Consider the following 14,198-nt stretch of genomic DNA (forward strand, 5'->3'; position numbering starts at 1 on the left):
TTTTTACTTTGATTCATTAATGAGAAAAGACGTATGTATAAAAGAAATAAGTAAACTAACTGTAAGTTACTAATATCGTCTGTACTGTCAGTAAGAAATACACTGTGGGTTAGTTTACGATGATGTGGAAAACTTGTAAACATTATACTACTTAAACTGATCTGAAGCTTTTAAGTGACTCTCAGTTCTCTGAAGAGAAATCTCAGACTTATCCCTAACCCAACCCCACAACACTGTGTTGTCTCCTTATGCAGGTAAATAGAAACACTTTAAAAATGGCATTTTCAATGCTTTATCTCTTAACATTTGTGAATGAGGTTATGCCTTCCTTACTTCAGTCCATCATATAAGAATCGACAGAAATGAAACAAAAAATGTAAAATGTAGTAGCGATCGCTGAGGCTGCTATGAAAACTAGGAGCTTTTCGTGGGTTGCAAAGTAAAATTAAACCAAGAACAATGAGTGATAACTAAACTCTGTAAAACAGTTTCTCTCTTGAAGTGATCCTTCCCCCCACACTGCACAGCCAGGTGGTTTCGTTTGGCAAATATCGATACTGGAGGCGACTATTACACAGCTGGTTCCTTTGACTTCGATGTTAGTTTTTGTTTTGTTCGTATACATTTTCAAGTTGTCATGTGACTTTTAAACATTTTAAAATAAACAATAAAGACTAACTAACCAATTTATCCTATGAATAATATCCAACGAATAATATCCATTCATTTATTTTAAAATTAGAAGTCAATCAAGACCTCTTTTCTAGACAATTTTGTCCACAGAAAGAAATGTACAGAGGTCTCTCAAACCACAAATATGTTTTTCCTAAACTTATCTTAAGAAAAAATTTTTTAAGAAAAGAAGTTCAAATTATCAAATCCAATCAACAAATCTAAAACTCAATTTTAATTCTATCTGAATGAATATTTCAAAGTCTGGACTTAAAGGAAATAATATTTTGCACATTGTCTGCATTCTTCTGCCCCTAAGAGGGGGCTACTAACATAAACACAGAAGCAGCTATGTTACAGTACTGGAATACTTTCTAAACTTGAAAAACATAAAACAATTCAAGCTAGCTAACTCTGTTATCAAGCTATAGAATACAACCCCTGCAGAACACTTTAAACATTTATTTTCTTCGAAAGGCTTGAAAAACTATGCTTAGAATCTCTACATGGAATCTGGAATGCTCTATCACATTGTTCAAACCAAGAAATTTTTTACAGGAAAAAATAAATTTCTAATTCCATTTTCAAACATGCTAAGTTTATCAAAATGACTCAATCACCCACTGTACTAAGTCATTTTCCTACGTTATCTTTGTGTGATCAACGAACTTAGTACTGGGAATGGTTAAGAGTAAACAGTGAACTGATTTATTTCCTTGAATAATTTGCAAATGATACAGCCTCTTCTGTTAACATTAGAACATAATTTTTGGCTAGGGTTTAAGACTTGCTAGTCAAAATTCACTTTAGAAAGCAGTAGTCCCTGCTTAAGGGTCCAAGAAGGTAGATATGGGGATCCAAAACGTATTTTCAATATAAAAAAACTGAAAAGTATAATAAAACATTTATATCCTTTAAGCTCTAGTGATCTTAGCAAAGCTCTTAAAAATTAATGCCTAAAAAAGCAAACAGATATTACTAACCTTAATAAAAATGTTAGATTTTTAAATATTGGTTCACTTAGGCTCATTACTTCCCTTTGTCCCATTTGTTCTCCCTGGATGATTTTTTTATAATTAACTCTTCTGATTTTAACTCCCAATTATATGCTGATAACTTCCAGAACTTTATCTTGAGCTTAAATCCTCCCCTGATCTTCAGACTATCTGCTAAACCCTTGCTCCTCCAAGTGTGGTTTGCAGACTGGCGGCATTCACATCACTTCAAGGCGTGATAGAAATGTGGTCTCTCAGAAGCTGCATTTCAACAAGATTCCCCAGTGACTCATATGCACATTAAAGTTTGAGAAGCACTGTGCTGGATATCTCCAGACATCTCCATTCAAATGTCTACAATATGGCAGGTTACATGTTCCTTTAGGTTAGAAAGGTCATCATGATAAGGCCCCTGTCTACCTAACTGGCGTCCTCGCCACATTATCTCCGTTATGATTTATGTCCTAACAACACAGAAGCACTTGTTCCTGCACTCAGAATCCTCTTTCCTTACCACTGTGCCTTGGCTCAGGCTTGGATGCTGGTTACCACAAACTCCCCTATCCCCCAGCCATTGCCTGACTCCCTTGCACTCAAGTCTCTAAGACCTAGCTTAGAGCCAAAGGACAAATGGCTGGAGAAGGCTTCCTCTAGAACTCCTGTCTACATTCCTCCTCCCCCAAGAATGGGTTCAGAGTCCTCTTCTAGGCTCATGTACCTTTCACATTCTGCTATGAATTGTAATTATTTATTTACTCCCATTAGCGAAGAGACCTCTCAGAAGGCAGGAATCATGTCTTATCTAACCTGAAAACCTTAGTACCTACCACAGTGCTGAGACTAAATGGGGTACTAAGTAAATGTTTGCAGAATGTATAACCACTAACAAAAAACACCAAGTTTTTTAATTTGGGATTTCCTGTTGGTTAGAAGCTCTGAGAAACCCTTACTTAATATACTCAATCTGGTAGATAAAAAAGATCATCAGGGAAAATGATAAAAGGCGCTCTTGTTCGTCCTGGTAAAACTTCTGAGAGCTATTGGTCAATGCTATGTTTAACGTTAACAAAGAAGTTATGGCCAAATCAAATACCCTCTGAATTTATGAGACTGATTAGCTGTAAGACTCTTAATTTTGAAGCCCTCTTTTAAACCAATGGAACACTATTTTAAAAATCAGTGTTATGTAGATTGATGTCTTTGATGGGTTTAAGCTTTCTATTGATTATAAGCTATTTTAATAACATTTATTATGTGGTGTTCAATATCCTTTTTAGTCATAATCAAAAAGTTACCCTCCTATTTCATCTCTTAAAGTGTTAGAAAAAACGCATTTTTAAGACTAGAGCAAAAATGTCTAGCTTTCAATACAGAATGAATTCTTCCAAATTCTATCTAAGAAAACGACCTAAATAATACATTTTTATAAAATTCCAAAGATTTCCTCAAAGAAATGCAAATGCAAGTGCAATGTAATTTTAGAACTAATCTGGAAAAGCAGCAGCATGAGAACAATCCTCCCACACAATCCCCACCCAAAAAAGATGAAGATATTTTTAAAAAATTATATCAATTGAAGCAAGATTTCACTTATCATTAAAAAAATCACAAAAGTAGGATGATTTATTAAATATTCCTATCTAACTTTATAAGCGAGTGGCCTGCTTTGAATGACGCTTTAGCCAGGACAGAGTATGGAGCACAAAGCTGGAAGTCCCTCTCACCTGGATCTGAAATGTACTCAAAGATGCACCAACATAAGAGGGGAAGCATAGCGTTGGGGTGAGGAGGAGGAGAACTGAACAAAAGGACCAGGGCAGTAGAATCTCTTTCCCACATCCACAGGGAAAATACTGAAGGTGGTCTGTCAGGGTTCTAACAACAACTAAAAGGCAAAGAGAGTGAAAAAAAAAAAAATAAAGCACCTGAATGAGGAAATGAATGAAGAGTATCTCCAGAGACCACAAAAAGACTTTCTTTCTTCTCCTTCTCAAAACGAGTGGTCATTTCTTCCTGAGATGCCTCTTCATCTTCCCTTTCTTCTTGAAGCCTTTTCATTCTTTCCATTAAGGCCTCTAGTTCACTTAGAGAATCTACAATCTGGAGCCAGAAAAGATAATGTTGGGTGTTATTAATATTAAAAATTGTTCCAGTAAATGTCTCTCTCTCCCAATGTCACCTTATTACGTACAGTGGCATGGGCACAGTTATTAAGTTTCCAGGTAGGTATTCCATTAACTCCAAAGGAAATCATATGACATATTCAAACATTTTCAGAAGTATGATGCTTTTGCTTCAGTTATAAATATAGAAAGTTTATAAGTATAAATATATTTAATCTAGAATTCTAGCCTTTGGTACATATTAAATTATATTATAGTATATTTTTAAAAATGAGGCAGCCCTATGATTTGTCATAATATCTATTTGCTTTAAAAGCCTCTTTAAGACAATTCCGAACTTCAGGTACAGGTTACATTTTTACAGCAACAAAAATTATGCAATAATGTTTCAAGTATATAATATCCTGTTTAATCAGAGAATAAACTCTCTCTAGATGTTTTTAACGTTAGGAAGTTTAAAGGCAAAACAGTGAAGAAAAACAGTTAAGAAAACTAACCCCAAAGTTGCCGCCTGTGAGGGATGCATTCTCTATGTTGTTGTCATTAGCGAGATCACAAACACAGAAATTGTTGACAGATATTAGCCTGAATCCATTGGAGATTTCTGGATCTCTCTCTGGATTGATGCCACTACCAAAAACAAAGCTTGCCAAAGCATGATAATGTGCCAGTAGGACCACAGCATGTACCAGTTCGGGCAGAGACCAATTATTTTCTCCAGTTTTGACAAGTTTCTGAAATGAGAAAGCAAATCAGAGTAAAAATGAAAATCATAGAATGCTACAAAGCAACTTTAGGAAGCATGGGAAATCTACCAAACTTCATATGTCCATTTATAGTAGTAAAACTTAAAACTCCCTTTAAAAAATATTTCACATATTAAAGATATAGCTCTCGTCAAACAATGTTACATTCCAACAAACAATGATACATTAAAATTATCAGACCTAACAATACAATTATTTTGCAGCTTCTTCTAAATTCCTTATATATACAATGGAAGTTCTGCTTCCAAAGCACTTTTACATATTATGTTACTTTACTAAGATATTTCAGAGAATCAAAGAACATTAAAGCTAGGAGAGACTTTAAAGACTGTCTAGCAAAACTATTCATTTTAAGGTTGTAAGGTAGAGACTTTATCTTAAAAAAATCACATAAAAATCCAATTTAGTAAGTCAACTTCTAGTTACCTTGGAATTATCTTCTCTGATGGAGAAAGACCCTACAGCAGATGATAGAAACTGTAGAATATTACCTCACATTTGAATAACAACTTAAAAAATTTCAAAGCACGTTTTCACATGCTATTGTACTTGATCCTGCAGCTGACTGATGGAATCACAAGTGAAGCCATTAAAAACAGTCATTCCTCCACCCCCACTTTCTCCAAGAGCCCATTCCATCTATTAAGACACCAGGGATTCTTTCTCATCAGTGTTCTCTCTCTCCTTTTTGTGTGTGTGTGTGTGTGTGTCCCCTGCTGCTCCCTGCAAATCTAAAACTTTCATTTAGCTCACTTCACAGCTAAAACCCAAAATAGCTTTTGCTTTACTCTCTATATTTAACCACACACACACACACATACACACGAAAAAATCAATCATATTCTATCACCCTAATATAACTTTTACATATCTTCTTTTATTTTTATAAAAATAATTATATAATCAGAATATATCTATTTTTTTCTATTTTTCAAACTTGACATTTTGACATATTCATTTTTTATGAGGCTATACTGTCATTAATTTTAAGCATGGGCGATATTCAAATTTCTTTTTTTTTTTTTTGCTATTACTTAAATGGCATCTTCATGCTATGGCTTCATTCATATTTTAAAAACAATTCCTAATAGGATTTTTAGGGCACATGGTATTGATATTTTTATGCCTTTTGATAATACTGGGAAAGAGCTTTCCAAAAAGGACTGGTAGAATTTACAATGCCTTTGCCAGTCTTTGCAGGATTATCATTACAGCTGAAAGAACAGCCAACACTCATCACCTTGAATTTCTCACCTCACATTCATTCTACTTTTGTACTTGATTGTAATCTGGTTTCTTTCTCAGACAAACTCCTGAAGCTACTTTCTCTAAGGTCACATATGACCTCCAAAAGGCCAAATCCGATATTTTTCAGTTCTTACCCTGTTGATCTCTGCAGAATTTACATTTTCCTTATTTCCTCCCTTCATGAAATTCTTGAAGTTAATCTCCCTTGACTTCAGCAATTCCACTATTTTTTTTTTTTTGCACCCTTTCTACCCTGAGATGCATCTTTCTCCATCTCTCTCACAGCCCTCTTCTTTTCCTGCCTGCCTCCAAAATGTTGGCTTGCTCTATTCTACTCATGATCTTCTTTCCTTGTACAGTATCTCCTGGATGGATCATTCATTCCTTCAACCTGATCTTTGCTTATCCGTAAATAACTGTCTCATTTTTTTTTTCCTAATCTATCCTTTATCTTGAGCTACAGACCTGTACTTCCTTCAGCAACTAGACTTCACTATATGGATGTCATCATCTTCTGTTCCCAAGCCTGTCTATGCTACACTGCTCACAGCATCACCCTGTGCCCAGGCAGGAAGGTAGAAACCTTAGAGGTATTCTGCTGTCCCACCCCCTTTCTCCATCGTCACATTCCGCCTGTTATCAAGTCTTGCTTATTCTTTTGCAGAATAGTTACACATAGTCTGATCCCTCCTCTTTATCTCCCTATTTCTCCCTATGACTTAAAAAAAAAAATCATCTCTCAAGTGGATTGCCACAACTGTTTTATGACTGGCCTCCCTGCTTCTAGCCAGTCCCACCTGTAATTTATCTTCTGCACCACCAAATATACTCATATGACAACTCAGCTCAAAAACCTTTAATGATGCTTGATTCATTATCATAGTTATTGCCAAGCTCTTTTGATCATATATACTTCTGACAGTAACAACTGGGGGGCCCAACCCCTGATAGTACATACATTTATTTTTAAATCAATATATACGTAACATTTTCTGTAGGTTAGTTATATCCATGTACTATAATACTAATATTGTAAAATACACAAATACAGAAATTTAAAAGGATGAGATAAGAATATACACACACAGTTTTCTGACATTTAGAAGGATTGTCTTGTGTACCCCCTGAGGTATTATAACATAACTCTGGAGACCATAGCTTTCTGAGCATAAAACACAAATTTTTGAATACAGTAGTCATTGGGTCATACAATACCATTCCAATTCTTCCCGCCTCTTACCCTGACCTTTCCTACACTTTAGTATCCCAAAGCTGTTAGCTTCTTTTCCAACATATCATACTTCATACCCTAATCTCCGTCTGGAACACCCTCCTCTACTTGAAAATTCCCACTTATTCTTCAAGACCTACCTCAAATGTTACTTCTTTCTAGAAACCTCATGCACTCTCTTTATTCATACCTTAATACACTATTGTGCTGCAATTATTGTTATCACCTCCCTGTCTCTCCTCCCCTAGACTCCACGCATGTCAAGGGCAGGGTCTATCTTTTCAGACTCACCAAAGCATCTGGCACCAAGTAATTAACATGTGACATAAAAATAATGATTAATTCCTTTATCTAACTTAACACATTATCAAATCGGAACATAAACCTCAGGACAACACTGTGTTTCACAGATTCCCAGACAGATCATCAAAATCTGAGAGTACACAGATTGACAAAAGCTAAGTTTGGTTTAACCAAGCAAATAACTAACAAAAATGTAGTCTAATAAGAGGATCAAAAAGACAAGGAGATTTCTATACATTAGAGCAGGGATTTTAAATACCTAAAGTTTCTACTGATAATAATTTAGATGATAGCTCCTGATTACTGAATAGTTACCAAGTGCCAAGCATAGTGCTAAGGATATTGTGTAACCACCTCACCCTGTACACCCTCCATGGATGCTCCTTTTGAAGAGCAAGTGCTCTAGTCAATCACCACTATATTTCTCATCTAAGCTCTAGCTTCTAGAGGCATTTAAGCATTCACACACCAGTTGGTAACTCACTTTTTGTTTCCAAAATAATTTGTTGAAAATCTTTAAATTATGAAATGTTAGAACTAGAAAAGAGTTTAGAGCTCCTTTAATCTAGGTCTCTCATTTTGTAGAAGGGGAACTACTGGGACCCATAGAAGTTAACTTACTAAAGGTCACAAACTTGTGAGTAACTGGGTAGAGACCAGAATCCAAGTATCCTATCGTGCTAGTGCATTTTCTTTGTTCTACCTACTGCTTGAAAATAGAAACCAACTTTTCTCACAGCCACTCACTAAACTTGTACAGCTAATTACTGATTCCTTAAAGAGAAGTATTCATTTGTACCTAAATTAAGCCCACTGACTTTCTAAATTCATGTCTTCTACACATTTTAATACACTACTTTTTTTTATTTTTCAAGTTCCTAACATGCAAATATTTAAAATTAAGTCTTAAGCAAAAAAATTAACTCTCAGTTAGAATCATTAGTAAACTTTTTTATTTCAAAGAAACACTCAGTACCTGAATGTGCTCTTTCGTGATCAGCCAGGGTCGGTGTGCTAGCAGCTTATTTATTTCATTAAGATTTTTCAGTCTTTGTGGTACATATTCCAAACCATTCAACCACTCAGCAATGCCTCCTGTCTTTAAAAATTCATCCACATGCATGTTTATTAAGTAAGAACACTGATGTCTAGCTGCAGCCTAAAACACAAAGAAAAGAGTTAGTTGATAAAACAATCATAGTAGAGTCTTATTCTATTTCTAAACAAATAATTTAGATGGAGTTTAATAATTTTTAAAGCCAATAATTCTTTTCTTACAGATTCCTCCTCCTTCTAAAACTTTCATCACAATGCTGCCACAGATTCTTGAATCAAATCATGAAGCTGATACACGTATAAGAAAACAATCGTCACATGAGGGAATTTCTTCCTCATCCAGAACTTGGTACAGGTCAACCAAGAACCCACTTTCTAGCTAAGTAAAGAAAATATATGTCCATTTCATTACGGTAAGTGTTATCAACTGCAGTCTGTTTAAAACATAATAAAATCTCATTAACTTGTATTCTACCCATTCAAGATGCATGTTAATTTGGATACTTCTCTTATCCCCTTTAAGACAACTGCGATTTCAGTCTTATCTCTGCATATCACCCTCCGGTGGAAGGAAGCTCACAGACACTTTCCTTCCTAGGTAGTCAAAATCAGCCTCAATACTGACAATCTGGTAAACCACACAAAGCAGACTTTCCACCACGCCTGTCCTCAGGACTGCTTCTCAGTAAAACAGCATTGTTCTATTCTATTTTATATATCTTGTTTATGTCTTAGTCTGTGACCATTCAAAGTCTGCTTTCAGCCTTACTGTCATCAAAACTTCAAGCTGAAATGAAGTCAAGTTTATGATTCAAGAACACACAGAATGCTTCCTTTTTGGTTAAAACTTTAGTGCGAGTACAAACAAGATAACCAAATTAAACTCGGTAAAAACGAATCTGCTAACTCCTGGCTAGCTCTGCTGGCCCAGCTGTTCTCCTACAGGACATGCATCATGTTCTCCTTCCTCTTTTTCTCCAGTAATAGTCCAACTGTAACACTGTTTTCCTTCTATCCTTCTCATTCCTGCTCCCTATCATCCCAACTTATAACTCTTTGCCCCCCAAAACAACTAGTTAGAACCAAGTACTATACTTAGAAGTATCATAACTCATTTAAGAATTCTCTTATCCAGAGTCTCCATTAGTGCTATACTTTCCTCTTACTTGGCCAAATTAGTAATATTGTTCAAGTATAAAGTGACTAAATAAAATGTCACAAAGCATCTGTTCTATACTAACAATAAAAACAAGGTTATCAAGAGCAAAAACAAAACTTGTGGGATATCAGGGGTATTACTTTGAATCCTACCAGCATCTTTAATCATAAGAGATTACAATGATAATTAAAGGAGAAACATTCAGTACATTAAGTGGTTTAAAGCATTCAAAATGTATCTAAGGGGGGCCGGCCCAGTGGTGTAGTGATTAAGTTCGTGCACTTTGCTTTGGTGGCCTGGGGTTCACAGGTTTGGATCCTGGGCATGGACCTACACACCACTCACCCAGCCATGCTGTGGTGGCATCCCCCATACAAAATAGAGGAAGACTGACACAGATGTTAGCTCTGGGACAATCTTCCTCACAAAACACAAAGCAAAATGTATCCAAGGGGTTTGGTATCCAAAAGGCCACAGGCTTCTTCAATTCTTATTTCTATGAAATTATATTTAGCTCTACGCACACACATACATACATTAGGATGGAGAAGGAATAGGGAGGACAATGTCACATGAACACAGGAAACAGGGAAACGCGCACCATTATTGCAATGTAGTGCCTGTGTGGTAGAGGAAGGGGGCCGTCCATGCGCAGCATGTAGAACTGGCTTCGCAGGAAGGACTCCAGGTACTGAGTGTGCAGACTCATGACCTGAGTGATGTTGTCCAGACGACCGGATGTAGAGTATTCTTCCACAAGAAAGTTAGTACGTTCATCTACTGTGTTTGCTTGGGCAACCTTACAACCAAGAAACACAAAACAAAATTAATTATTGAGAAGTAAACACATCTTTGGTTTACATAAATTATGCCACTATTGAAGCAAATGAATGTTCTTTTGATATTAACAGACACTGAAATTATGCGGTTGCTCATACTAGAAACAAAAATAAAAAAGAAAGCAACATTTATTTTTGGCTCCGGGACCACAATTTATTAAACAACAAATGTCAAATTATCAAACATTGTGCACACAGCTATGAAATTGGAGAAAAGAAGCTTCCATCTGCTTTTCCAGGCACAGACGGCAAATTTTTCAGGGCCCACTTGCCCGGCCATTGTCACACCAATTTGTGGTAAGGCAAAGGCAGTGGTGTTTGATTCCATATATTTATAATTTTATCTCGACAGCCTATCAAGATACTTAATCATGTTATCTTAAGACAAATATTTTCAGTCTGATCTTTTGCTTGTTTTTGTCATTCAACATAAAAATAAGCTTTCTGAATTATTTTTAGGGACAAAGGAAAATACCATAATTTGTAGAAAAGTGTTAATTGAAAAATTAATAAGGACACTAGAATACTGTCATTCCTATTTTGAGCCTATTGTATTAATTACTAAAAACAAGGTAAATTATTAAAATGGACATCCTCCATCCTAGGGAATCAAAAGAGTTTTCTCAAAAATAGATTATTTATATATAGCTTTATGCACCATGACAGCTTGGGCATCACACCCAGAACTGGCTCTGAAGGTGTTAAGAGCTTATTAGCACCTTGTAGAAGGACTCAGCTCTGTGGGAATTAATGGAAATGAAAGGCATATTTCTAGGATTGGTTCGTTATTTATTGATATTTTAGAATGAGAGTTCTGGACTTAAGAAGAATGTATTCCTTATTTTAGATAAGGAAATAGATTCGAGATTAAATTCAAGCTCATGCACCCAATGAATAGCAGAGCCTGGTCAAGAATCCAGATCTCCTTATAAGTACAGACTAATGGTCTTTGCAAAGATCCACAGAGCTATTAAGAGACTCTGTTTACCCTTCAGGGCTGGCTTCATAGCTTTTTCTGAAAAATAAGCACAAATTACACAAAGGCACTATTGACTGAGGAAAATTTAATCCTGAAGTAAATATAATGTTTGAGAAGTGTAAATTGTGAGGAAATGTTAATTACAGTGGTGTAAAACAGAGGCAATTTCACTTCAGCTAATTATAAAGCCAGATATACTTTCATTTGCCCATTTCTTCCATTTTGTCAACTACAGGGACCAAGATGATAGTTAAAAACATAACAGGATCCAGGTAAATCACATACAATTAGGGACAGAATATTTGCTGTTCTTGTTTTGATTTCCCCAGCAGAAGTTTGTGTGTTTAACTGATGCCTAAGACACATTAACAGATTCCTATGATGCAAAGATCCTGAAAACAGTGGTGGCTTCCCCAAACCAGATTATCTTCCAACATAGACTGTGAAAATGACTGTGTTTAGGAAGTCTTTGTATCTGTGAGTCAATCATTCTACTAAGAGCAGCCCCTGCGCCGTGTGAGGGAAACAGGCACAAGTTCAGCAGTTTCTCTGATGCGCGGTCACCACCTAGGCCAGCTGCAGGCACTGACTTCCCCAAACATTACTCTCAACTTTCATTAAGATTTTCCTTTAAATGGTAAGGTCACACACAAAAAAGCAAAATGAAGATGAAGGAACTGCTGACTCTAGCAACCACCTGGCACGTACTATTTGAATTCTACTTATCCCTTGCTTTAAGACAAGGCCTAGCACAAAACAATTTACAAAACTGCTCCACGAATATTTGCTGGCTAATTTCAGAACAATACAGGAATAAAGCTGATACTCTAAGATAAACGATATCTTTGCAGTAAATAGTGAATCAGTATATACAACCGTATTCAATGTGAGTTAATAACTCCACAAAGCAGAGAAAAACTCCTCAATTAGTGGTTCTTAAACTTTTCTTAGCCCAAGTATATCTGAGAGGCATCTAGGAATCTAGAATGTCCCACACATTGCTGTGATCTTTCACAGAGATATATACAAAACAGGCACAAATCTTGTATTGATTGTAATCTCCTTTGTGTCATTTTACAACCTCTCTTTCTTGCCTTCACCATCTTGACTCCCCTCTTCACCAAAGGTGCAGGTTATACTGGAGATTCTGTGACATTCTGTCCAAGCAGAGACAGAAAGGAAAAGAGTAACTACTAGTGAGGTGATATCATATTTTGTTTAATAAGTTTAGTTGGGAAACTCATTTTTTTCATTTGAAGATATTCGTTCTAAACATTTATGTAACCTATAATCACCATGAAACAGTGGCCATTTTAAAACCTAAAACCTTCAGGTTAATATTAAATTTTATTACTGTTAGCTTTGTTCAGAAAAGTTATGTTTAAAGTCAAATACGGTAAAATTTATATTTTTCTAACCTTTGACTACTACCTAACTCTGAAATAAGAAGGCAGATTATTATACACACAAACTTTTAACTGAAGTTGAAAAGAAAATATCTCTGCGGTCTTCTAACATACAAATAAGAAACAAGAGCAAAACACACGTTTACTTCCATATTAAAAATGGAGAAGTTACTTTGTATCCCACTTTATGTATTTTAAGACAGATAAACTTACTTCCTTCTCTGGAATAAAGGCACTTGGTCCTCTTGTCAAGGGTTGAGACACTCTGATTCTTTTATCCTGTTTTTAAAAGAAAAGTTTTGTGTATTAATGATGATTTTCTAAGAAAAATGAAATTGATGCAAATTTATTGCTGAGGTACTAAAATAAGCAGAGATAAACAGAATTACATAAAATCAGAGTAAGTCTTAGGTCTCTGATCAAAGAAAACCCAAAGGGCCATTGTGTGAATAAGATAATGGGGCAAGTTTCTACCACAGTGTTGGGTGCACCGCAGGCTCCCAAAATGTCATTTCCCTTAGTCATATTCTACAGCACGATAGGTTTTTAGCCAATATTTGATATGACTGAAAACGATCAACCTCCATAATAAAATCATATCGAACAGTATATTAGTATATACTGTTAGACCTCAATTTGAAAGCTAAAGGAAAGGTTAAATTCAAAGAGGATTTTATGCAACTCCCCAAACCAATGACCTGACCTTTTTTCTGAATAAAATAGGAATGAGCATATCTAATATAAAGTTTTGAAGCTTTAAAAAAATGTAAAGCTTGGAGAAGTAGAGGTTAATTTAATCTAAGAAATGAATAATACAACAATGCTATTCTTCTCCTTGCTATTCTATTTAGTATTAACAACTAGCAAATTGCCGATGGTATGTCCCAGTGCTAGATTATTTTAGTATTTGACCTTTCTGTTAAATTTTTTTCAAGTGAAAAACATTTTAGTGTCCCCATTTAACTGTGATTATCTATAAGCTGTGAAAATTCCAATTGGGGAATAACTTCCTTCTCTGCAGGTATGTTGAGGAGCAGGAATAGTCAGAGGGAGCACCCAGGCTTTGAAGTCCTTCTCAGCCAGGAGAAGAGAGAGGAGAAATGGCCACTTAATTTTCTATAAAAAAGTAATATTCTAAAGTTCTGAAAAAGAAGCCCTGTAAAACCATAACTTAATAAATAGAGACATGCCACGGTTTATAAAGATTATAAAGACTGAGTGGGAAATTGAAGAACATGGGAACAGATGTCTACCAGAAAAGAGTGTATTAATAGGTGCCACCAAGCTCTCCTCAGGAAACTTCTAAGCTGAGGAAGTAACTCTAGGTGGTTCCTTATCTGAAGATGGCAATATCTATTTCACATAACCTTGTCTCCCGGTCACAGCTGACTAGACCAATCAACACAGAAGCTGATCTGCA

At 35.7% G+C, this 14,198-nt stretch overlaps 1 protein-coding gene across 3 annotated transcripts in view; it reads right to left on the reverse strand.

Moving 5' to 3' along the window:
* The window catches only part of SESN3 (sestrin 3), a 67,138-nt gene that overhangs the window by 14,620 nt on the left and 38,320 nt on the right, over window positions 1–14,198 (reverse strand). For 2 of the 3 annotated variants that reach the window (XM_046685159.1, XM_046685160.1), the window contains exons 2-6: window positions 12,992–13,057; window positions 10,156–10,353; window positions 8,316–8,498; window positions 4,288–4,524; window positions 3,593–3,767 (exon numbers count right to left, since the gene is read on the reverse strand). In XM_046685159.1, the coding sequence (XP_046541115.1) occupies window positions 3,593–3,767; window positions 4,288–4,524; window positions 8,316–8,498; window positions 10,156–10,353; window positions 12,992–13,057 (859 nt within the window). Of the gene's footprint in view, window positions 1–3,592; window positions 3,768–4,287; window positions 4,525–8,315; window positions 8,499–10,155; window positions 10,354–12,453; window positions 12,473–12,991; window positions 13,058–14,198 lie in introns of those variants that run through there. The other variant, XM_046685161.1, reaches the window with a different exon arrangement.

The sequence above is a fragment of the Equus quagga genome, chromosome 14 (genome assembly GCF_021613505.1).
Source record: "Equus quagga isolate Etosha38 chromosome 14, UCLA_HA_Equagga_1.0, whole genome shotgun sequence".
NCBI lineage: Eukaryota > Metazoa > Chordata > Mammalia > Perissodactyla > Equidae > Equus > Equus quagga.